Source organism: Ostrinia furnacalis, unplaced genomic scaffold, assembly GCF_004193835.3.
Source record: "Ostrinia furnacalis isolate ACB-3 unplaced genomic scaffold, ASM419383v2 OfSCF0067, whole genome shotgun sequence".
NCBI classification, from domain to species: Eukaryota; Metazoa; Arthropoda; class Insecta; order Lepidoptera; family Crambidae; genus Ostrinia; species Ostrinia furnacalis.
In genome coordinates, this window is record NW_021130306.1 from 499,307 (window position 1) to 526,535 (window position 27,229).

At 35.6% G+C, this 27,229-nt stretch overlaps 1 protein-coding gene and 1 long non-coding RNA gene across 2 annotated transcripts; both read right to left on the reverse strand.

Moving 5' to 3' along the window:
- Positions 1-1,285: 1,285 nt before the first annotated feature.
- On the reverse strand, positions 1,286-26,922 carry LOC114362510 (saccharopine dehydrogenase-like oxidoreductase). The gene is made up of 9 exons (XM_028317976.1): positions 26,724-26,922; positions 24,204-24,388; positions 22,562-22,691; positions 3,471-3,655; positions 3,152-3,281; positions 2,700-2,901; positions 2,266-2,635; positions 1,881-1,972; positions 1,286-1,570 (listed from the first exon to the last, which is right to left on the reverse strand). Exons 1-9 carry the CDS (start codon positions 26,905-26,907, stop codon positions 1,471-1,473), a joined length of 1,578 nt encoding a protein of 525 aa, XP_028173777.1. The 5' UTR covers positions 26,908-26,922; the 3' UTR covers positions 1,286-1,470.
- Positions 14,941-19,771, reverse strand: LOC114362591 (uncharacterized). Its single transcript, XR_003656704.1, has 2 exons — positions 19,045-19,771; positions 14,941-15,004 (listed from the first exon to the last, which is right to left on the reverse strand). It is a non-coding gene; the product is annotated as an uncharacterized LOC114362591 (long non-coding RNA).
- Positions 26,923-27,229: the final 307 nt, after the last annotated feature.

Below are 27,229 nucleotides of genomic sequence, written 5' to 3' on the forward strand. Positions count from 1 at the left end.
TGTCAAAAATTGTATGAAGCCGAGCGTGCCACTTTTTAAACGTCATTAGTGTCATTTTAGCGAATTTTAGTGATTGCCGCAACGTAAAAGTAATCGTATCATCGTANGTCAGAGATACTAGTTGCAGGTGCAATGACCTTTTGCTGTGTCTGTGGAACATCTTGGTGATCCATATCAGTAGATTCTTCTGTCATATTTTTAGCAAGAAGTCTACGTTCAATTTTAGCCTGATGTTTACGACTTTTCTTATTACGGCTACGCTTGCGAGGGCAAGCTGTTGAACCCGATGTGGAATTATCGGATTCCCAACCATGGTTAGATGTAACCGTAACGAAATGACCCGCCGGCGGAACATTACTAGCATCAAGGGAAATTTCATCGGGCGGCAGAGAACCGCCCGGATCGGGCGGGTCGTTCATTGCGGCTCCAAGTAATTAAATAAATAGACTCACCGGTAGTACAGCAAGATTTAAACACTATCTACATAAAATATATACACAAAACAATAAATTTACAAGAACACTATACAATACTGATCTATTTATATGCTAAAACAAATTTACAAAACTTTTGAACCAAAAAAGACGCCCGTCGCGTTCAACGTTTCCCGCGCTTTTCCAATGGCACAACTTAATTCGGAGATGTTGGTTGGCGGGAAAGTGATACAATACATCATGTTTTGATAAAGTTTTTAAAAGTTGTATGTACAGGTTGTTTGGTAAATGGGTATATGAGCCGACACTAGCCCATGTTAACATAGGCATATAAATGGTATGGTGAAGTCAGAAATTTGATATCATCATTTCATACAAAATATTTTTTTTTAAATCCGATTTGTATGAAAATTAAAATAATTAAAATGAAGATATCAATTTTCTGACTTCACCATACCATTTACATATGCCCATGTTAACATGGGCTAGTGTCGGCTCATATACCCATTTACCTAACACCCTGTATAAAACGATTAATAAAAATGTAATATTTGCTTGATTGTTCGTAAACGTGCATGAGTGTAGTGTTGGTAGTGGAAACAAAGAAGTTTCAGTACTTATAACGTCACTTCAAATTATTTATTGCCGCACTGGGGCATTTATGCTGAGTGGAAGCCTTTTCAAATTAATCTATACAATACTGTTAAATTCTGTAATTTGCTGTTTTTAATGTGCCAAATAAAAATACATTTATTTCTCTTTCTTCTTTCTTTTCAGGTTACCGGAACAAAAATAGTTTCTCGTTTTTATTGAGTATCGTGTGACTTACACAGAAAATAATAGTCCAACGATAAGGTATCGAAACACCATGTATTCAACTATTAAATACCAAGATTTAAATAAGTACTTAAGCAGTTAAATTTAAATTATATATTAGTTACAAGAAAAACCATTAAGTATGCATTATATTTAAATAATAACATATGTTTATAAAGTATTAACTAAAAATAAAAAAAAACCGAATTCCTTTTTAACCCTAACTGTCTATAATTTCATAAGTAAGTGCTTTATTTCTCATAATATTGTCAATAATTTGAGTGTCTTGAAAAGCTGCGCCAACTGGTAAGACTCCTCCTCTGTAGGTAAACAAATAATATTATTTAAGAAATTTTAAAAACATAAATGCAATTTAAGACACAATTATTTTTTTTTTATGCTAGCCAAGGCAGGTATTTGACCGCAATCGCACCTGGTGTTAAGTTAAATAATTATTATTAATAAAATATTCCTACTTTTAACACATTAAATTATTGTCCCTTCCTACAAAACCTAATTAAAATTATTAATTGTTGATAAAAACAAACGGTCAAAACTATTTTACAGACTTGATTTTGGACATTTTACTCGGCAAAGGGTGCTTTGCTCATAAGCCTATGCCATACTTACTTCGGCATCTTCGAGCTCTCCGTCAAAATCGTTAAAGCTGCTACAAGCAACGTCATAGATGTAGTTTGATATGCTGGGTCACATCCGGTAATCTGAAAACAAGAGTTTTAATGCCTATGTACTTTAAATGAGTACCTACTACAGGGATAAAATCAAAAAGGAATAGGCGCACGGGCACCAAAATGACAAAATAACAAATACGTCAATATTACTACAAAATAAGAAAGAAACGGCGCGGGCGTAAGTAAGTAATTTAAGCGCCGAAAGACAATCAATTAAGTTCGACATTTTGGCATATTTCCCATGCTGAAACTGTCAATGTGCCAGTTATACCAGGAATTATTCTCGGATAAAAGTTTTGTCGAATCGGGCCTTAGTTACTTACTTTGACTGACAAAGATTTTTTCTGTTCATGTTCATCAGTCCCACTTCCATTGAACGTGAATGCGAATTTTATATCCTTAACCATTTCTTCGGCTGGACCTTTATGTGACACATAGCCTAGGGTGAAGAAACGTGGGTACTTCCATAATAAGTTCCTGAAGCACTTTAAGTAGCAGAAGTAGTAGTAAAGATACATAGCTGGTATCATTATAATGAGATGGAACCAGGTCGGCATGGTCGTGTAGACTTTGCAACGGAACGCTTTCTTGCCCTTTTTCTCATGAAGGTATCTTTGAGACATTTCTACAGCATACTCATCGGGGCCAGGGTATGGGTACCATAACTTCCCTTTGGTTTTGTGGAAAAACGATCTGAAAGTAAACAGTAAAATAAAGTAAATCTACCGAAGTAATTCATCAGATTTAAAAACTTTACCTTTCTATCTCTGGTAGATCTGGGTCATAAATGTTCTGTGGGAATATCTCGGCTTTTAGTCTTCGATACTCTTTCATATTCTGCATTTCGTGAACTAGGGACCCCCAAGTCCCATAGTGGAGTAGACATTTGTTTGGGCCAGGGATGTAGGCCCTCTTTGGTATCATTAGTTCGGCATAACATTCCACTGCATTCAATGACCCTGAAAATAATTTGGACACAGTCATGTTCATGGAGCATTCACAACTCCAGTTAGGTAGATAGGTAGGTACTGGATGATACAGTTTTCTAAACAATTTAGGTACCTACCTAATAACGAAAATACATATAATATAATATATTATGTAGTAACATGTTAAAGGAAGTCCCCATGAACTCTTGCGTAAAGTCTATTTTTATTTGTACCTACTTAAGTATGTAGGTACTTATCAAAGAACTTTGTAGGTAAATACCTTTAAAATGTTGTTCCAAATACATCAAACCCGTCATGACAGGAATGACTGCAAAACCGCAAGCTGGAATCACCAAGATGTTTGCTTCTTCTGCGCTCTTATTGAAAGTTCGGTATAAGTTAAGAATGTGCTGGAATATAAGATTACTTAGGTACTCAGTTATACCACAGAATAATAATAAGTTACGTTATACTAAAAATAACTTATAAATACTAATGTAGACAGATCAGGTCAGCAAAATAGTGTTGAACATACAAATACAACGGTGAATGTTAACTTTGACGATATCGCGATAGCTAAAATTATGAAAAATACTCACATATAATTCGGCAGAAATATCGACATAGTGCGTTTTAGTGTCTATACACGCCTTCACTATAGGTTCACTGAGAATCGTGTTGGGTCCAGTACAGTTGATAAGAACCTTAGCCTTTCTTGTCACGTTCCTGATATCGTCCTTCTTGATGTCACATTCTGTTACTATGATTTTAGTTTTTTCTTCACCTGTAAAATACCATCAGGTACTTAATTAGCAAAATTATCATTAACCTAACTCTAACAATGCTCTAACAATGTTCTTAGAAATCTAAAATAAAGCCTCTTATACAGAGTGGAAGTCAAAGTCAAAATTTATTTATTTGTATATTGTGCCGCTATGCACAATACTTAATCTCTTCATATCTTATCTTGATCACGTTCAGTGTCAGCACATTTATCACGTATAGTGTTGATGCTGTGACGTCATTTATCTATAATCTACATCGTATAAATACTCGTGTAATTCAGACTAATAATAGACACTAACAACAACTCTTGTCTCAATCATACGATCCCCTAACATGGCACAAATTGGTGACCCCGACGAAGAAGATGAACCCGACGAAGATGACACAAATTGGTGAACCCAATGAAGAAGACGAGCCCGACGAAGCTGACGAAGTTGGCACAAATTGACGTGATCGACGAACCCGACGAAGAAGATGATCCCGCTGATGAAGCCGACGAACGACGACGAAGTTCAACACGTACGAAACAACGTGATGTGAGACGTAACCTCCATCACCACCATCTTCAGCATCAGCCTCCGCCAGCTTTCACCATCTGACATGGAATCAAATTGGTTACCCCGATTGAGCAGAGAAAATTTCGCGTCCGTGTCATCAACATCAATTATTGTGAAATCAACATCAATCAGCGAAAATGAATTCTCAGTAGTCAGCAGTCAACGACAACTTCAGCAAAAATTCAAGACCAAACAATGGAAAATGTGCTAACTCAGCTACAACAAGTGCAATTATAAATTGTGCTATGAAGAATGACCGTGAAAATTTGAGACGCAGCAGTGACAGGCGTCATTTATTCGTAGAACCGAAGGCCAAGGTCGCCTAGTCAAGTAAGAAGATTGATTTTGTCATCATCATCATTTTAGAGGATAATAATATAAAGGGTGTTAGGTAAATGGGTATATGAGCCGACACTAGCCCATGTTAACATGGTTATATAAATGGTATGGTGAAGTCAGAAAATTGATATCTTCATTTTAATTATTTTATTTTTCATACAAATCGCATTTTATAAATTTATTTTGTATGAAAATTAAAAAAAATAAAATGATGATATCAAATTTCTGACTTCACCATACCATTTAATATGCCCATGTTAACATGGGCTAGTGTCGGCTCATATACCCATTTACCTAACACCCTGTATAGAAAAATGCGAAAAATATGTGATTGGAAACAAACGAACCAAGGAAACTAAAAATCGCACAGCCAGCATGGCCTCTGTGCTACTGCTATCTAACCGCCTTATTGTTACCGACTGAAAAAGTGGTATGAGGTCTTTAATCGTTACGGGAGCAACATATCAGTAATAAGCAACAATGACAAACGAAAACGCTGACTCTAAACTTGGGAATTCAATCATTTAGAAAAATGTGAGTCCCTCCAGAGCGAATAATTTCTTAGGTTATCCGATAACGAGCCAAGGAATCGCCCAACAGAGCAGAAATACAAAGCAATCGATGAATTGATACACAGTTAAGGAATTGAGAAAAATAAATTACGCAGCCGCGTATCGAAGTTGAATACTTTGAATATTTCAAGAATGATAATTCGCCTATCCTTTGGTCTTCAGAAGCCGATAACGCTTATGAAATGTGCAAGGACACAAGGCATGAACGCTGTGAATACAGCGCACCCATCGCGTAAAGCCGAGCTTGCGCGAGGGCAACCCACGACCTGTGAAATCGCCAGATAAGGAAGAAGCCAGTGGTTAGATTTTGTTATATTCTCATCTTTTATAAACATTTCACTATTTTTCACCACATGATTTGTATAACGTAGATACTTAGTTATTGTAATTTGTATTATGTAATTAGCGCATTATTTTTATTTCTTGTGTAAGTATGTAGAGATTGAACATTGAACCATGTATTAACATAAGATAATTTATGTATGTTATTGTAATTACCTAGCGCATTATTTTTTATTTCTTATTTAAAGGGGGGGAGTTAAGTACTGTGCCGGTATGCACAATACTTAATCTCTTCATATCTTATCTTGATCACGTTCACAGTGTCAGCACATTTATCACGTACAGTGTTGATGCTGTGACGTCATTTATCTATAATCTACATCGTATAAATACTCGTGTAATTCAGACTAATAACAGACACTAACAACAACTCTTGTCTCATTCATACGGTCCCAATGATATTTTTTGTTTTTATATAATATCATTGTACGGTCCCCTAACATGGCACATAATATACATATATATGTTACAGGAAATGTATGAATTCTAGGAATTATACTATTGCTAGGTAATACAATTCCAAAGCTATTTAGAAAATGTATAATATTGCTTCAGAGATTTTTTAATACGCAATATCCTAGAATACGTATACTTTTCCTAGGAATTTTACAGAATTCCAATATTGTATTAGGAAATGTAAAAACTAAGCGGCACTAGCGCGGTCGTGATCTGGTGCCCCTCGGTACGCCTAAAATTTCATTTAGCCAAACCAGATTGGCCGATAGGTACTTTTAACTCGCAATTATTATTATTTAGCCTGACAGTTATTTTCGCACTATTACTATACTTTAGCCGAAAAAAATATTTGCCTAAAATTTATTGGCATACCTTTCTTTCGGCATCACGCATATTACGCTGAAGTATTGGAAATCCCTAATTTTAACATCTCTTTTATTAAACTGTTATTGGCATGAAAGTTTTAGTACTCTTGTAGCTGGATAACAAAGTCTCGGTTAGGTTAGGTTAGACTTGCGACCTTACACATACACAGCCGCCGAGCGCTATTTAAGTTTCGGAGAAAAAAAAGAGGCGCAATAAAAATAATTTTGTGTAAAAAAAAGGCTTAAAAGGACATCATCCACGTTTCATATATTTTTGGTCCAAAATCAAAAGTGCCGGCCAACAAAAAAAAGTGCTGTATTCTGACAGAATACGTCTGCCTTAGCATTTGTTACTATGGCACCAAAGCCGTAGCTCCACTGTGCGTCGAGTATTTGAAATCTAAAAGTCATCGACTATTCATACATTTTTTGTTCAAAATCAAAAGTGTCGGCCAATAAAAAAAGTGCTATATTCTGACAGAATACTTCCGCCTTAGCATTTGTTACTATGGCACCAAAGCTGTAGCACTACTGTGCGTCGAGTATTTGAGATCTAAAATTCATCGACGATTCATACATTTTTTGTTCAAAATCAAAAATGTCGGCCAATAAAAAAAAGTGCTGTATTCTGACAGAATACGTCCGCCTTAGCATTTGTTAATATGACACCAAAGCTGTAGCACCACTGTGCGTCGTAGTATTTGAGATCAAAGTCAGTCGTTTCATTTATTTTTAGAACTCAAATACCACGATGCACAGTGGTGCTACAGCTTTGGTGCCATAGTAATAAATGCTAAGGCGGACGTATTCTATCAGAATACAGCACTTTTATTTTTTGGCCGGCACTTTTGATTTTGGACCAAAATGGATGATGTCCTTTGCGTGCCATCGACAATGAAGAATGTTCACTAATTTTGTTTTTTAGCTTTCTGTATTCTCTGTTAAAAATAAAAAATACACGTGAAAGAATTATTTCGATACGTCTATTAGTTTCCAAGATATTGAATTTTAAAAGTGCGGGCGGCGGCCGGCCCGCCATTTTATGCGCGCGTGACGTCATATTACAGTGACTGGCTCATATTTGTATGGGTGGAATCTTGCAAGCTGAATTAAGACCCACTTCCAGGCAACCGATTAAGCTGAAATTTCGCAAACACATGTGATTTGGATGACCATGCAATATTATGATGACATGGAGCTGATCTGATGATGGAGCTGGAAGGTGGCCATAGGAACTCTATAATAAAACGACTTAAATGCATCGAGTTTGGGCTCGTTCGTTTTGTATTGATGAGTACTTTAATTCTATATAGTAATCAGGGTCTAATAATGGAGCTGGAAGGTAATTCGCAATAAAACGACACAATCGCATCAAGTGTGGGTTTGGTTTAATTTTAATTTCTGTGATGGGTCTGGGTGTTAATATGTATAATAAGTTTGTATTTACAAAAAAAAAATGTATTTAAGTATGTTTATATCCGTTTTCGGACACTGTGAATGTACGTCACGCGGGGTCACGTGACCGTCGGCGGGACTCAATATTTAAGCGAACTTTGAATGCCTATAAAATCATAACTACTGGGTATTTTTGAATGAAATAAAAACTAATGTATTTGTAAATGTAAAAGCTTAACTGTAGCATAGGTTTCAAGTTATTTTGCATACCTAGTAACATTCTCAATTAGGCGTACAAAAAATTTGGCGATTCGATAGAGAAGAGACCCCGCGTAATTGAATGATGCAATACCCTCCCCTCGCACCGCATGTCCACGCGTATTCATTGAAATCTTATATTACATTTCCGATTGCTGTTTAGGAAATGTAGTAAACTACATGTATTTGTGACGCAAAATATTAACAAAAGTTAAATTGATGAACTAATAAGTAGTAAAGAAGCTATGAACGAAAAGATGTGAATTATATGCAATCAGCCCATGAATACAGGTAAAGTCACAAGCAAATGCTAGTAATATACAACGTGTCCCAAAATTCAAGGATAAGCCGGCGCCGCAGGGTGGACATATATGTCGCAGTCGGATTGTATAATCCGCCGTTTTACATTACCACTAGGCATTTTACATTACAGCTCTGTTTTGTAATACGCCGGTTCAACGTTTAGGCGGATTGTCATTGCGATACGTTCTTCAATACGGCGGCCCACGTTTAGCCGCATCGTACAAAATAAAATAATGTTTAATGAAAATAAATTTTAATAAGACATTTCTTCTCACGATACTCGTATTCCTTAGTAATTAAGTAAGAATTATTATCTTCGTTACTGTAAGTAATACCAGGCCTGTTCATCTCCGCGAGTTTACATCGAAAACAAAACACGCACGAAGGCCCACCTACAGGATACTATTCGACAAGGCCTCACATACGAGCGAACATTGACTCACGCACGCGTATTCTTGTATATGATGGAAGAAAATAAAGAAAATGGTATACTAAATACTGTGCAGTATTTAACTGCCTAAATAATAATAAAAACACAGAATGTACTTTTTTAAGTTGCCTCAAAACACTGAGAGATAAATAAGTAGTTAATATTATTCATGATAATTCATGCTAAATCATGTATTTCCTCCGCCATTTTCCGCAGTTTGGCACTTCACGTCACATCATTTTACCGAAGTCAGCCCTATAGCTTCGGCGCAGTGCCGATCACTGACGTTTGTCAACAAAATGGTGCTTGACTCTTGAGACAGGCTAAATTACACCATATTGTTAATGACTTTGAGCATACATTTTTTTAAATACCTTCGCGAAGTAAAACTTCTGTACGTAGTACTTATTAATCTTATTATTATTCTGTGGTAATACTAAATTATAAATTTGGCTTCAGTATTTTTTTTGTATACTTATTTATAAATCACAGGGGACAGCCATCTCAAAACAAATACACTTTTTGAAAGTTAATTTAATTAAAATATTTGGCTTTAGTCATTAAACGTAATGAGTAATCACAAGGTTCAAACAAACATCTTAAAATAAAAGATATCTCAAAATCTTCACCGGCCACTGTCATAATATATCATACTTTTTGCTCCATTAATATTGAGTAGAATTCCGCCGAACACCAGAATCCATAGCCACTTTAGCGGTTTTGATGTGGGCTATAACCTCCAAAACTCGGTCCCTTGTCCACGGTTTTTTGTTTTTTGACTGTTCCACATTGTGAAGAATAGAAATTCTTCAATTGCAAGTTAAAATTGTTCTTAAACTCACTGTCGACACACATATTTATAACTTTTCTTCATTAGATTCAGAAATAACTCCGTAATTTACATAGCTGGGCATTAACTCGTTAATCCGTTAATCGTTAATTAACGAAGTTAACATTTCTATTAACGGATTAACTTTTAAGTTAACTTTGAAAAATGTTAACGGACTCGTTAACTTCCGTTAAATTATCCTAAGTCCGTTAATCGTTAATCCAGTACTACTATTTACCAAAAAGATACAGCAGGCACGCTGAAAAACGCTAGAAAATATGTTCTGACAAGTACGTTCGGGCTTCCAGAACTTCCAGAAGCCAAAACAACAGTTTTTGTAACCATATCACTAACGAAACGATATATAACGATATAAGAAAATTATATTTTTTATTTATTTATTTACAAGCTTATTATATTGACTTCACTTGTGGGACAAATCTTGCAACTGAATTTAAGACCAGTTTTTCTCAACAGATTGAGCTGTTTGGTATATACTTATGTAAATACAATGACAATGCAATGTTATGGTACCATTGAGCTAGTCTGATGGTGGAGTCAGGAGGTGGCCATAGGAACTCCTAAATGAAATGGCGGAATCGCATCAAATTTGGGTTCATTGGATTTGGATTTGTCTTTTCGAGCACTTTAGTACTAGATGATGTCCAGGGTTCTGATGATGGAGTCAGGAAGTGGCTATAGGAATTCCTAAACGAAACGGTGAAAACTTATCGAGTTTGGGTTTGTTGGATTTGTCTTTTCGAGCACTTTGGTGCTAAATTGTCCAAGTGCGTGTCGTGCCACGCGCAGTGTAGGGTTCCGTAGTTGTCCGTCGTTACCACAATATATTTCAGAAGCAATCAATTACTTCATCTAACTAAAGTCACTTTCATATTTTCTTCTAAGGAATTTTTACTGATTAAGAAATTTTATAATACATGAGTCAATAATGACTATTACTTTTAAACGAACTGATGTCTCTTAACCGTTATAGTTTTCCTTGAAAGTTCATAAAAAGCAGTTATATTACAAATTTTTCCAGATTTTTCAAGCCAACAGTTTAGTTTTTAGAGGGGGGGGTGGACGCCCTACTCGAACAAAAATTGGCACTTTAAACTTTAATAATTTGCAAACAGATCCCTAAATCGAAAAACAGTCTTAGGAACCCCTAATCCATTTCAAAAGACCTATCCAACGATACCCCACACGATGTGGTAGAAGATGAAAATAAAAATCATCCCCACTTTACATGTTTTGTCGGCGTGATTAATATACATACCTCCACAAAATTACAGCTCTCTAGTGCCAATAGTTTCCAAGCAAAACCTCGGACAGAGAAACAGACAGACATATCGAAACTATAAGGGTTCCTTACTTCCTTGTCAGGACTACGGAACCCTAAAAAGTGTAAAATAAAATTATAATAAAATAGAACTTTTTTTAAAACAAGCTTTTATTTTGAAATGCAGTTGTACTAAAACGAAAAATATAATTGTAACTACTTAAGCAAGGTTCAAATAATTTCGAAAGCTTGTAGCGCAAACATAAAAGAGGAATAAATTCCATGCGCGATACAAGCTTACGAAATTATTTGAACCTTGCATACTTACAATTATTTTTTTCGTTTTATTATCATGTGTTAACGGATTAACGATTAACGTTAACTTGCGTTAAGTCTTGCGAAAAATAACGTTTTAACGTTTAACGAAGTTAATTTTTTTATTAACGGTTTAACGATTAACGAAGTTAACTATTTGATTAACGGTGCCCAGCTATGGTAATTTAGCAACACATTTTCTGCATCCGACGCCATTGTTGTTGTTATGTCAGGCAACGCCACGGTATTGAAAATTTGAACTAAAAACTGTCAAAGCGGCGGGTAATGACGCGCTGTTTTACATAACGGCTAGCCGTATTGAAGAACGTTTGGCGCCGAATACATTCCGGCGGATTTTCATTCAGCCGTATTCAATCCGCCTAAACGTTGAACCGGCGTATTACAAAACAGAGCTGTAATGTAAAATGCCTAGTGGTAATGTAAAACGGCGGATTATACAATCCGACTGCGACATATATATTACTAGCATTTGCTTGTGACTTTACCTGTATTCATGGGCTGATTGCATATAATTCACATCTTTTCGTTCATAGCTTCTTTACTACTTATTAGTTCATCAATTTAACTTTTGTTAATATTTTGCGTCACAAATACCTACATGTAGTTTACTACATTTCCTAAACAGCAATCGGAAATGTAATAAGATTTCAATGAATACGCGTGGACATGCGGTGCGAGGGGAGGGTATTGCATCATTCAATTACGCGGGGTCTCTTCTCTATCGAATCGCCAAATTTTTTGTACGCCTAATTGTCGATGGCACACAAATTTTAAGCCTAAAATTTTTTTTACACTAAATTATTTTTATTGCGCCTCTTTTTTTTCTCCGAAACTTAAATAGCGCTCGGCGGCTGTGTATGTGTAAGGTCGCAAGTCTAACCTAACCTAACCGAGACTTTGTTATCCAGCTACAAGAGTACTAAAACTTTCATGCCAATAACAGTTTAATAAAAGAGATGTTAAAATTAGGGATTTCCAATACTTCAGCGTAATATGCGTGATGCCGAAAGAAAGGTATGCCAGCCAATAAATTTTAGGCAAATATTTTTTTCGGCTAAAGTATAGTAATAGTGCGAAAATAACTGTCAGGCTAAACAATAATAATTGCGAGTTAAAAGTACCTATCGGCCAATCTGGTTTGGCTAAATGAAATTTTAGGCGTACCGAGGGGCACCAGATCACGACCGCGCTAGTGCCGCTTAGTTTTTACATTTCCTAATACAATATTGGAATTCTGTAAAATTCCTAGGAAAAGTATACGTATCCTAGGATATGTGCGTATTAAAAAATCTCTGAAGCAATATTATACATTTTCTAAATAGCTTTGGAATTGTATATTACCTAGCAATAGTATACAATTCCTAGAATTCATACATTTCCTGTAACATATATTATGTGCCATGTTAGGGGACCGTACAATGATATTATACAGGGTGTTTCTTGTAAGGTGTCAAGCCGAAGGCAGGTGATAGGTGAGGACTAGACCTATCGATTTCACCCCCATGTATGTTTTACGATTTTTCATAGTTTAGAAGTTATCGTTAATTTTGTGATTTTTTCAAATTGTATGACCTAGTAGGCTTTATATAAAAACCTTTCTCATAAATCCCTCTAACTATTGTTGAAAACCACATCAAAATCCGTTGCAACTAAACAGGAACATGCAGGAACTATTTAGGGTTAGGAACACTTGGAACACGTTGCCTGGGTTTGAAAGTAGGTAAATAATGTATAAGGGATAGATAAGAACTACTTAGCATTAATTCTGTTTGTAAAAGTAAAAATAAATAAACAAACCTTTAATCTTCAGCACGTCACGTAAGTAATAAGCGTCCAATTCGCACAATAGAAGCGTTTATTATATAAAACACCATTCAAAACAAAAAAAACTTGTACCACTAATTTCACAGTTTTATTTTATTCAGATTGTTTTTTCTATTAAAAAGAATATTTTTAATTAACACTGATTTTGTGCACTAGTAATTATCTATTTGCCAAATGCGTATTAGTCCAGTCAATGAATGCCTTAACGACGGTGTAGAGAGAAATCCGTGGAACACAATTTCTGACCTCGGGACTTTATTTAGCCTAGTTAGGAGGTGAACATAGCAAAAGTCCCCGCCCTTAGCCCTTGAGCCGGCGGGGAGAGGGGGGTTTAAAGGTACCACTTTTCGGTTTTTCGCTTAATCCTCGGAAACTAGTGACATGACTACTATGAACCAAAAAAAGCTTATTCAGTTTGCTACAGGTGAGACCGTCAAGTTTTTCTATATCTTGTATAGTTTTTGCGGCATCTGCTCTAGAAGGTCTGTAAAATTGGAAATTTTATTGTTGTCTTACATGTTCCTTTCAGGAGAAAATCGACTAAATCAACATTGAGCAAACACTATAGACATGCGGGAGCATGTTAAGCCTAGTTCCATGGAGGGGACTGCACCGTGCGTATATTTAGACGAACCAATTAGACCCACTTTTGACTCCTCATCATTCAAAAACTACTGTGCATTAACACTTCAAATTTGGCTCATGTATTGAGACTTGCAAGATGTATATCAGCTTCAAATTTCATAAATATACCTCAAACGGTTATTTAGGTATTGACGTTCAAAAATCGATATTTAGAGCACTACTATCTATCTATCACATGTGAAATGTTAAAATTTACTGGTTTTTTATTTGTTCCTTTGTATTTACANTATCATTGTACGGTCCCCTAACATGGCACATAATATAATATGTTACAGGAAATGTATGAATTCTAGGAATTGTATACTATTGCTAGGTAATATACAATTCCAAAGCTATTTAGGAAATGTATAATATTGCTTCAGAGATTTTTTAATACGCACATAATATCCTAGGATACGTATACTTTTCCTAGGAATTTTACAGAATTCCAATATTGTATTAGGAAATGTAAAAACTAAGCGGCACTAGCGCGGTCGTGATCTGGTGCCCCTCGGTACGCCTAAAATTTCATTTAGCCAAACCAGATTGGCCGATAGGTACTTTTAACTCGCAATTATTATTGTTTAGCCTGACAGTTATTTTCGCACTATTACTATACTTTAGCCGAAAAAAATATTTGCCTAAAATTTATTGGCATACCTTTCTTTCGGCATCACGCATATTACGCTGAAGTATTGGAAATCCCTAATTTTAACATCTCTTTTATGAAACTGTTATTGGCATGAAAGTTTTAGTACTCCTGTAGCTGGATAACAAAGTCTCGGTTAGGTTAGGTTAGACTTGCGACCTTACACATACACAGCCGCCGAGCGCTATTTAAGTTTCGGAGAAAAAAAAGAGGCGCAATAAAAATAATTTTGTGTAAAAAAAATTTTAGGCTTAAAATTTGTGTGCCATCGACAATTAGGCGTACAAAAAATTTGGCGATTCGATAGAGAAGAGACCCCGCGTAATTGAATGATGCAATACCCTCCCCTCGCACCGCATGTCCACGCGTATTCATTGAAATCTTATATTATTATTACATTTCCGATTGCTGTTTAAGAAATGTAGTAAACTACATGTATTTGTGACGCAAAATATTAACAAAAGTTAAATTGATGAACTAATAAGTAGTAAACTCAGGTAGTAAAGAAGCTATGAACGAAAAGATGTGAATTATATGCAATCAGCCCATGACAGCAATATTGCCATAAACTTGATTTGTCATATTTGACGTGACAAAATAAAAGCTTGTAATAAAAATCAAGTTTGCAGCAAGTTCGCTTGCTATCTGGGAAAGAACTTAGCTAATAAAGTAGGTATAAAAATAAAAAAAAATGCCCAATAAATTGTAGGCAGGAGGTACTAACCCAGTTCCAGCTCTGTCAACAATCTTTGAATTTTCTCCTTCGACCGCCCTGAAATCCCCCATCTGAAGTTGTAATTGTTCACTTTTAATATTTTCACCAAATTCTTAACTGCATGTTTTCCTGTAAATCCTGTAGCACCAAGTACTACTAGGTCCAGCCTTTCCGTATCTTCAGAACTCATCGCGGTAAACTACACTTAACGAGCAAGTATCGACGACTATTGGGGCCGGCCTTACAAAGTAGGTATACTATGACGCAACAAAAAAACTGGTAAGGCCACGGCCGCAAACATGAACTGTTGTAAACGACGGGTATGCTGTATAAGGAAATATAAGATTGGTAAACCGAGCGAGCACTAATATTAGATAGAAGTTATTGTAGGTAGGTAGGTACATTTTAAACATATTTTAGGTACATAAATCACAGAGCTGTCCCACTAACCTTTTATCAAATCTACCATAACAAACTCGAATTGCATTTTTATCTAGAGTAAACATAAATAACTTGTATGATTTTTGCAACATTGACTGTGATCCAGTTTATTATTTTTGTTTACGCAGACACTGTATATTGGACAAGCAATTTATGTAGCACATTGTATTGATTTTAAATCTTAAATGTAACTTCTGTACATTTTAATTTTTGATTTAAATATTGTTATGTATAAATATTACATTATATATTTTGCTAGAAACAGTTCTATTAATAACGACCTTATCTTACCTTTTTTTTGCCTGAGATACAGGAATTATAATTCTTAGTTCAGGCACGTATGTACTTTTACCTATTATACGAGGGGCGGCTGAAAAGTTTTGAGCCTAAGTACCTTCAAGTGCTATTATTGACTCGCTTTAAATTTATTTAATTTGCCAATAACCTCCTTAGTATATGTACAAAGTTTCATTTCATTAGCGTCATCACGCTTTTAGTAATTAATCAGTAAACATCATCATGTCTCAGTCATCCGCGCAATGTACGAAATCGAAGTACACAGTTGTCATAAAACTCCTCAAAAAGAGGAACAAAACGCTGACGGTAACATTTGAAGAGATGTCTACAGTTTATGGGGAGTCTGGGCCTTCATTTGCCATCATGAAATATTGGATCCGATAGTTCAAGCATGGCAGGGAGTCTCTAAAAGATGACCGCAAGTCAGGGCGGCCAGATTTCGCCATTAACGAATAAAATAATGAAAACTTAAAAAATCTTGCTTTAGAGATCAGCGAATTAAGTTGTGACAGATAGCTGAAGCCATAGGCATTAACAAAGAACGTAACGGCGATATTTTTCATACTCATTTGCACATGAAATAGGGGTGCGCGCGATGGGTGCCAAAAATGCTCTCGCCGCTCGACAACCAGCGTCGAGTCACAACTTCGCAGGAGTTTTAGGACATCTTTGACCATAATCCTAACAANAGCCACGTAGCAAGAGTAGCATAATATGCTACGGGCCCCGCGAATTTGGGGGCCCCGCGCTCCAACGCCTGTCTGACCGAAATAAAAAAAGATTAATTTACATAGGAGCGTAAAATATCTTGCAGAACGAGGGCTTGCGTTTCGGGGTAGTGACGAAATTGTTGGTTCACCTCACAATGGAAATTATTTAGGCTTGCTAGAATTAATAGCCCAATTTGACGCTTTTATGGCTCAACATAATACAAAATTATGCTAATAAAGAAAAGGGACGTACGTCATATTTATCAAAAACAACTTGTAAGGAATTTATTCATCTAATTGCATCAAGCATACTGGATCAAATTATTTGCGAAATTAAGAGATGCAAATACTACTCAGTTTCATTGGATTCTACTCCAGATATATCGCATGTAGACCAGTTGACTTTGATAGAGCGCTATGTTTTGCCATCTGGACCAGTAGAATTTGTTAAGTTCTTGGACATGGAAGGTCATACTGCTGAACAACTCGCTCAAAGTTTACTAGATTTCTTAAGTGAGACTGGCTATATCAATATATCAAAGATTGTCGTGGGCAAAGCTACGATAATGCCAGTAACATGAGTGGGAAATACATTGGCTTACAAGCCCGAATTAAGGAAATAAATAAGTAAGTACGCCGAATATATTCCCTATCTTGCACACTCATTTTTAGTTGCTAAGTGCGCTGCAGACTGCTGTACAGAAGCATTACTTTTCTTCGATTTCATTGAAAACCTCTATACATTTTTTTCCGCTTCTACCTATCGATGGGGTCGTCTTACGAACGCACTTTTAAAGATTCTACCTCAAAAATTCCGATTTTAAAATGGTTATGGGACACTAGGTGGTCAGCCCGAGCTGATGCTACGAAGGTACTTTTATGTGGTTTTGTCACTATTAAGCAAGTTTTGGAAGACATTTTCAGTAACGTGGATCAAAAACCGGAATGCCGTTTTATTTAATACCCTAAATAAACTTGAGAACCTAAAGCAAACCAAGGGCCCCTTGATAGAAATTTGCTACAGGCCCCGCGCTGGCTTAATCCGGCACTGAATATTAGCCTATTGTTAAAAACTGTCAATAAGTTATTCAATAAAGAATTTATAAATTATTTATTTATAAATCGTCCTACAGCAAAATGGGGCTATCTACAGGAGTAGAGTTCAACTTTGATTACGGAGACACTAGGGCTCGTGAGTCGTGCTTCAAAAGTTATTTACCAATCTATAAACAGTAAACCTACATATTAATATGTAAGTAATATCTTTTAAGATACACTGATTTGAAAAGCTGTGCCTGTTTATTTTAAGGTAGAATACATTGTCATAATGGCATTACATTCTGTACCTAATGGCTGTCTAAGAACAATAGCCACTTAAATGATAATTGGGATTATTAAAATAATTAGGTAGGCACCTGTGATCATCATGGTTAATCTCGTTGAAAGTAATGATGTTTACATCAGTATTTTCCTCGGGTATTTTCTCATGTAAACATTAGGACTAAACATTTGGTATAAATAATATTTTTTAAAGACTTTATGTACCTACTATGGTCTTGGGCTTAACTATTTTCAGATTTTACAGGATATGAACGTAAAGCTCTGATTAAAAACCATCTAATGCTTAACTCTGTTATATCAATCATTCATTTATTACTGAATTTTGGTCTGTCAAAAAGCATGCTGAAGTCATTGAAGTAATATTGTACGTAGTACATTATAACTCAATGGCTGAAGTCAAATATTTTTATTTACTTAACTAATAATTACATACTTACGATCGCATAAACTCGTCAAACCGGTTAAAGGTCTTGACCTGAAGTTACTTGACATAATAATTTAGTGAATAAGTACCTAATCAACACAGAAAACAGCTGTATTTATTATCATTAGGTTACTATATCTAATTCTGAATAAATACATTGACATTTGCTAAGATATAAGAGTTCAGCCAATAAAGTACGAAGTACTAAAGAGAGAAATGTGTGGAACACAATTTCTGAGCCGCGGGGAGAGTGGGGTTTGAAGGTCCGGTTGCGACCTAGAGACATGACTTTATAAATAAATTTTACTTTGCCCAATGTAAAGCAGGTCAGCACTTTTATTTGTATGGTAGATGATTGGATGCAGTAAACTCAATAACATTCTTAAGAGTTACCTACATTAGATTCTAAACTGCAATGAGATCCTCCTTGTCAGGAAGGCTCAGTTCTGCAGCATTCATTGACTGGACTGAGATAGGTAAGTACATACTTTTCAGCAATAAAATAAAGAAAGTAAAAATATTTATTTGGTACCAAAATTACAACGATACAAATCCACATAAAGAGCAAGAAAAAGTAAATCACAATAGATCGATAACGGTCGCAGTGATACTAGGACTTTATTGAACTAAAAAAGAAAGAAAAAGTATATCAGTTGTATCAAATTGGACTCTGCTAAGTAAGTAAGCTACCACCACGCCAGAGGGGATACTATCATACTACCACCACAATAACGCTTAACCAGTCTGGTATCCACAAAACCCCTTATCAATTTGAACTTTATCCTGTCTGTGAAGATACGGTTGAAAACCAAAAGGTAGGTACCTAAACTTTTTTAGGCCTGGTTAAGGGTTAAACTAAAATTAAATTAAATAATTAACCAAATAGATACAAACTTACATAATTTTGTTTCTAGACCAAAATAATCGCTAGCAATGAATTGTATTACTAAGCTGCATCAATAAAAAAAAATACTACCGGTAAATATTATGCGTTATCACAGGCGTTATCCTTGCTCCCACAACTTAGAACTACAGTAGTTAGCATTTACTTTAATTTTAAAGACATCCACTGAAGTACACTAAAAATATTTGTCGGTCCACCGAGTGAGATGCTTGCCTCAGTACCTAATGTGTTCTAGTGCGAGGTCACCACTTTAGAATATTTCTTTCTATCCCAGCGGCTATCCGTTCTTTGAGAATGCATCCTTTTACTTTGGTTAACTCATTCCTTATTTACTAATTAATCACATTAATAATCACGTACTTAGCGAACCTTTGAACCCATGGATGAAGACGACCTTCTATGAGGCCAAATATAGAGACCGGCTGCTACCTTATCTATGGCAATTTTATTCGGCGTCTCTGCTGCTTTGGGATTTTATGGTAAAGAAATAACTTAGTAGTTCTAAGCCACTTCTTAAAACCTATATAAATTCTCATTAATACACTTTTCGGGAAAATACAGTTTTTTTTTCTGAATATTGATACTACATTTAGAAGTGACTAGAATTACTTCACAGTTCAAACTACAAGTATGCAGCAGGTTTCTGAGACACTAAACACTCAAGGTGCCCTATATATACCTATATATATAAATACTTTACGTTTCTGGTTGTATACTGTAAATGAACTGTACCTCTAGTAGGAAAAACTTTCGAGTTCGTTTCGTTGCGTATTCAAAGTGTCATCGAAAAATTTTGTATGAAAAATTAAACAGCGCCCCCTATATTATAGCCGCCCTAGGGGGCGCTGTTTAATTTTTCATACAAAATTTTTCGATGACACTTTGAATACGCAACGAAACGAACTCGAAAGTTTTTCCTACTAGAGGTACAGTTAGAATACNAACTTTCGAGTTCGTTTCGTTGCGTATTCAAAGTGTCATCGAAAAATTTTGTATGAAAAATTAAACAGCGCCCCCTATATTATAGCCGCCCTAGGGGGCGCTGTTTAATTTTTCATACAAAATTTTTCGATGACACTTTGAATACGCAACGAAACGAACTCGAAAGTTTTTCGTACTAGAGGTACTGAACTTCTAACTGTAGGTAAATCGAAAATTTATTCGATAGGTAAACAAGTAATTTCTTTGATTTTATTGTCTATGATTTCATAAGTGAGCCCTTTATTTTTCATAATATTGTCGACAATTTGTGTGTCTTGAAAAGCTGCACCAACTGGTAGAACTCCCCCTCTGTAAATGAAAACAATAAACTATTGAATCAAATTATTAAATAATAATAAACGACAACTTAAACATTGTATGTATGCTTCATCCACAGAAATATCTTTCTATATTTTGTGCTTCATACTTACTTTGGCATCTTCGAGCCCTCTGTTAAGATCGTTAGTGCTGCTATAACTACTGTTATGGATGTAGTTTCATATGCTGGGTCACTTCCAGTTACCTTAAACAAAAAGGTAAGTTTAAACAACTACCTAGTAGGATTATGGGACATTGGCTTGAAGGGATAGCCTTAAATCCCTTTTTAATCCACGTGATTTTGAATACAGCTACTTATTTCGACCTTTTGATATCAAATACGAGGAAAATTAATGAATGATTATTTAGTAAATAAATATCTAAATACACATTTGATTCATAACACAAATAAAGTAAACTTACTTTGTCCGTCAAAGATTTTTTTGACCATTTTCGTCCATCCCATTCCCTTTGCACGTGTATGCGAATTTTATATCTTTAGCCATTTTTTCAGTTGGGCCTTTATGGGACACATAGCCTAGCGTGAAGAAGCGAGGGTACTTCCACAGTAGGTGCCTGAAGCACTCCAGGTAGCAGAGGTAGTAGTAAATAAACATGGTTGGGATAACCATGATGTAATGAAACCATGCCGGCAAAGCTGTGTAGATTTTGCAACGATACGCTCTCTTGCCCTTTTTCTCGTGAAGGTATCTTTGGGACATTTCTACCACATCCTCATCAGACCCAGGGTATGGAAACCATAACCTACCCTGGTCTTTGTGGAAAAACGACCTGGAAGATAGGAATAAAATTTTATTAGTCACTGTGCCGAAATAATAACAATAGCGTAGAATTTTATTCTAGTTATACTGAAATATTTATTTAAAAATCAATACAATGGACTAAAGGGCAATTTTGATGGTACTTTATATGCACAATGAGTGCTAGTATTGCGTAAATTCCCTGCACGCCTTGCCAAGGGCACCCAAGGGCCTCACAAGCTGTCGTACTACATACTTTAAATATGCAGAAATGTTGCGCAACAATAATAACCAATGGAGGTGGTATCTTACGAATGTTAATGTATTATAAAAGGTAACTCACCTTTTTATCTCCGGTAGATCTGAATCATAGATGTTCTGTGGAAATGTATCGGCCTTCAGTATTCGGTATGCCTTCAAATTTTGTAACTCATGCACTAGGGACTCCCAAGTACCATAGTGGAGTAGGTATACATTTGTTTAGGCCAGGGAAATAGACCCTCTTTGGTATGATTACTTCCGCATAACATTCCACTGTATTTAATGTTCCTGAAAATAATTTGGACAAAATTTCATGGACCATTCTACCAAAAAAACCTAGCTGCATTTCTATAAATTCATGGCGAATGCGCCAAAATCCTGTTATTACATAAATTCACATAGAATATGTAAATAGTAACTGAGAATCATCATGCTTCTATGGTTAATATAATAATGAAAGTTGCTCAAATTGTTTACAAAAGATAATCCTTTTATTTGAAACTTAAGCAAAGACGTTACAAAAATATTGAAACATTCAACATTTCTGTTATGTTAATTAACCTATACATTATGCTAATTAACATTGTAATTAAAATTTTGAAAGGAGCATGGTAAACGAAAATATTATCTATTAGAGGTAACCTTGTGTACTTAACAATGTTATTACTACTAGCAAATCTATCACGTAAATCTAATTTGTAACTAAGGTGGAAGAGCGAGGTACTCCCAACACAAGTATCTTACGATTACTTTCTGGGAGACCCCGGTAACTTTATTGTAAACTAGCTTTCCGCCCGCGGCTTCGCGCGCGTGGACTACATTATCTACATATTTTACGGAACCCTATTTTTTTCCAAAGTAAAATTTAGCCTATGTTACTCGTGGATAATGTAGCTTTCAAATGGTAAAAGAATTTTTAAAAACGGTCCAGTAGTTTTTGAGCCTATTCATTACAACCAAACAAACAAACAAAGTTCTCCTCTTTATAATATTAGTGTAGATGATTTACAGAAATAAACAATTTTTATTTTTTTTAGAGGTAAGTTTAGGTACATGTAAATTATCATTTTCATACTATGTATTACAATCTAGAAGCCTTCTCTACATAATGTAGAGATGAGTGAGACATGTTGAGAATCACGGGCACAAATTATGTAGATACTTTACACGTTTGTTTAATAGTTATTTACCTTTAAAATGTTGTTCCAAATACATCAAGCCCGTCAGGGCAGGAATGACTGCAAACCCGCAAGCTGGAATCACCACGATGTTAGCTTCTTCTGCGCTCTCATTGAACGTTCTGTGTAAGTTGAGCATGTGCTGGAAAATTGGTTTTGTATTGAATCATACAAGCTAAATGAAAAAAGCAGATGCTGTAGGTAAATCAATTCATTCCATCCCAACTATCCCAACTATCCCAACTAATATTATAAATGCGAAAGTAACTCTGTCTGTCTGTCTGTCTGTTACGCTTTCCCGCTTAAACCTCGCAACCGATTTTGATGAAATTTGGCATAGAGATAGTTTGAGTCCCGGGAAAGAACATAGGATAGTTTTTATCCCGGTTTTTGAAACAGGGACGCGCGCGATAAAGTTTTTCTGTGACAGACAAAATTCCACGCGGGCGAAGCCGCGGGCGGAAAGCTAGTAATAAATAAAAGTATACCATTAAATCTGATTTTTATGTATAATATTTGGACAATAATTAGAAGTATTTTCCCCAACAGCCAGACAGTTTTGACAGTTCCAACTCTTTGCCAGACAGTTTTTTTAGGGTAGCTCCCAAAGCCACGATGACCCAAATTTCATAATTCACCAACATTATATCCTATATTGGGAGCATACGCTGACAAACTTTCAGCTTTTATAAAATGACGTACTTAGGTCTGGCGTTCACTAGCTCTTGCCTCTTACTCTAATTAAATATGTAGTATGATGTGAGATCGAGACATAATTACTAGTATAGTATGTACACGCACTTCAATCCATTTTATTTTTTATTTATATTTTTTAAACACATACATGTATAGGTATCTAATATCTACCCGACACACTTTTCCAAAGTTATAGCCGTCGAAAAGATGAGCACACATTAAATGCAGAACAATTTTGTCTAGAGCCTGAATATTCATAATTAAATTAACTTAACCAGTCAAAACTCAACTTTGACCTCGCATTTTACATGAGACTATGCAGAATAGAGGTCGCATAATTGCATCTCAAGAGTTCTAGTCACATATTATATCCAAGTTTTCCAAGGACTATTCTAATACATAGGTACAATCCGTACAATAATAATAATAATAGCCTTTATTCAGAAAGTGTTAGGTACATTTTACAATAACACTTTACACAGAACCAGAAAGAACACTTGCTTGACTACGTCTGTATGTCACTCTTAACCTCAGATCATAGAATATGATCTGAGCTCTTAACAAATGCCTCCTCCAACTGCCGCCATTTCTCTCTATCATTGGCTATTCTTCATCATGTGCCACTTGCTATGGCTTTGATGTCAATCCACAGTCTAAATGGTCTACCTCGTTTCCTATTCTTGTCCCCTGTGTACCTACCAGTTGATGACTAGTTTTGACCATTTTTCGCTTCCTCTAATGGTGTGGCCTGACCACCTCCACTTAAACTTTTTTATTGTTTCTATGACATCTTTTGTTTTTGTGTAGGTAAGTATTTCATAATTGTTTCGATTCTTATTCTTTCTGACAGTTTTTTCCCTACCATACGTAGCTAATACTTAGCTACTTCTTCAAAAACTCCAAATCCAAACATGCCAGAACTTTATGGGATACATACATTTAATTAAAAAAAACTCACATATAATTCCGCGGAAATATCAACATAGTGCGTTTTGGTGTCCACGCACGCCTTCACTATAGGTTCGCTGAGAATCGTGTTGGGTCCAGTACAGTTGATGAGAACCTTAGCCTTTCGTGTAACGTTCCTGATGTCATCCCTCTTAATATCGCATTCTATTACGGTTATTTTTGTTTTTTCCTCGCCTGTAAAGAAATTAGGTATTATGTACAGAACAGAAGCTCAAAGTTGCACAGCGTGCTATGGACAGGGCTATTCTCGATGTTTCTTTACGAGATCGAATCAGAAATGAGGAGATCCGTAAAAGAACTAAAGTCGCAATTGTTTCTGCCGCGGTTTCACTCGCGTGAAATTTAGTTTGTCACAGATCGTCATGAATATAGCCTAATGATATTCTGGGCTATAAACAATAATACCGTAAAGTTTCATCAAAATCCGTTCAGTAGTTTTTGCGTGAAAGAGTAACAAACATACATTCATCCAGACATCCAAACTTTCGCATTTTTATTATTAGTAGGATTGACTAAAAAAACTCAATTACGTATTTTATATTTAAACATTTCCATTTAAGTAGACCATCATAACAAGTTCACTGCACTTTCTACGGTTTCGTAAGAGTCTGTTTATAAGAACTTGATTGAATTTTTAGCTGTTTTTGTCCTTTCTATTCTAAAAACAAGATCAACTCTATTTAATTAAACTCTAGAAGTATCAATAAATTGTTATAAATTTCACTCTCAAAACAAGGCAGATTATGGCCTTCCTAACTTTAACTAAAATAGTAACTAATTTTAAAACTGCAAAACAAATGGTTATCTACAGAAATATTTGTTATGTTGTTCTACGTTAAGTAAAAGCGTTAAGTAAATCCATGACGATAATAATAATCAAGCCGAAGGTTCGAATTCTCCAAAATCTTGGAATTCCACCTGGAGGGAAATTACTCAAAGAGAACTATTTGGGCCATTCTTAAATTTGTGCCAATTTTTTAAAAAAATTAAAGATTTTTTTTTTTAACTTTTTGCGATGTGTATCGAAAGTATAAACCAAAAGCATACTTTTGATGTATATGGACAACCTTAAAGCCCTCGGAAAGGAAACAAAATAGCCTACGTAAACACGGCTGTGACACTGCATGACACGGATGTGACAGTTTTACATTTTTACTGTAAATAATAATATTTATGTTGTTAAATTTATATCATAATAGTTTAAATTGATTAACAATAAAATACACTAAATTCGTTTCATCAACAAAGGTGTTATTTGGTAATATCGACGGTCCCTACGTATATTAACGTATCTGAAAACGGCCAATTTTACAGGAGAGCGGTTTGAAGGTTTAAACATGTGTAGCTCGCGTTCTATTTATCGTACATTGATGAAATTTGGTATTTATTTATATGAGGTATATTTTATAAAACATGAAGAATTATCAAAAAATAATCACAATAAGTGTATTATTTGTCATTTACTCACTTATACAACGGAAAGTTTCTAATTGCAAATGACGTAAGCTGTACTTGCTGACTTTTACGTTGGAGTAATATGTTTGTTTAAATTATTAACTGCCACATAAGTAATTGTACACGGGAACAAAGTTCAGCTACTACTAAACGTAACTCTCACTCTAGGCCCATAGTCCTGCTCGACGAGACATAACAGCATCCCGCCTCGTTTCCCAGATAGTTGCATATTGGAGGCACTTCAATACCTTAAGATTCCTCCTTATCTAAGGGGTCTTTTGACTGAAGAGTACCTGTAGAACCGCTTAATTCTCTTTGTCAATAGTGCCGGCTAGGTTTGACAGCATGGCATCGAGTCCGAAGATCCACATGGGTCTTTTTTGAGTTCGATCTTGTGGAACATTAAACTTTCGAAACCCAGGACTGGCTTATGTGGAGCTGACGTGCGACAGCCCGCTGGCTGAGCCCTTCTTGCAATAGTGCAACGATTTGTGCTGCTTCTGAAGGTGTAGAATCCCAGGTAAAGTGTCAAAAGAAGCGGAGATGTGTATGGATCAACGTGTGAAAGCAAAAATCCGAAAACACTTGCTTTTATGGGGGGTAAATAGGCCACAACTCGCGACGTATCAAACAGTTGATAAATGTCTTTTTCGTTACTTCTTCACATCAGCCGGGATATCTTTTTAAATACTGGTGTGATTTAAATGAGTTTGGTATCAATTTAAAGTTAAAAGTGTAATCTTTAAAATGGTGCTACTTTTTTTGTTACTAACAAATTGGTTAGTACACAAGATCGCGTGGAAACAACTTCATGTAAGTGATTCCATATTTTTGCTCGCAAGTGTATTTCAAAAATAAAGGAATGTTTTCTTTGAGTAAAATTTTCAATCTAAAGTAATAAGAGCCTACTTTCCCTCCCGGTGGCATTATAAAATTTAGTCCTGTATATCGATAGCTATAGCTATCTTACTTCTATCTGCCGGACCGGAGCCTTGGTAGGTGCCGGAACACAAAAACAACGAAACCGAGTAGAAAATAAGGGATAGATACTAACCTATTTTCTCCAGATCAGTCAGCAAATTTTGAATTTTCTCCTTCGACCGCCCCGAGATTCCCCAACTGAAGTTGTAATTGTTTGCTTTTATTATTTTCACCAAATTCTTCACCGTATGTTTTCCCGTGAATCCTGTTGCACCAAGCACTACCAAGTCCAGTCTTTCCGTAGCTATGGTACCCATCGTGGATAACTTTGATTGCACCGTCAGTTAACGCGTAATCGGACCGAACTTTCAAAATATTGTGAGCAAACAAAAATAAGAAAAAGAAAAGGAATGAATTTTAAAATGCTACGCATGTAGTGGGGGGCGTCACGATTATGAACACAGTAGTGAATTTGTTTATTTGTATAACTGGTCGGACATTGTTGCAATATTTAAGAACGATAAACCGAGGTCGCATAGACAGTTTATGTATTCGGACCATGCAGTCCAGTAAAAATTGGAGTTGTACGAGTATACCTGCCACGACTCCATGCGTAGAATTTTAATAAGTAAGTATTAA

Coding starts and splice junctions, on each gene's coding strand:
- LOC114362510 (XM_028317976.1), bottom strand. CDS start 26,907: ATGGGTACCATAGCTACGGAAAGACTGGACTTGGTAGTGCTTGGTGCA. Junction 3,656..22,561: donor TTTGGAACAACATTTTAAAG/GTAAATAACTAT, acceptor GGTATTTTACAG/GTGAAGAAAAAACTAAAATC. Junction 1,973..2,265: donor AAAAATCTTTGTCAGTCAAA/GTAAGTAACTAA, acceptor TCTTGTTTTCAG/ATTACCGGATGTGACCCAGC.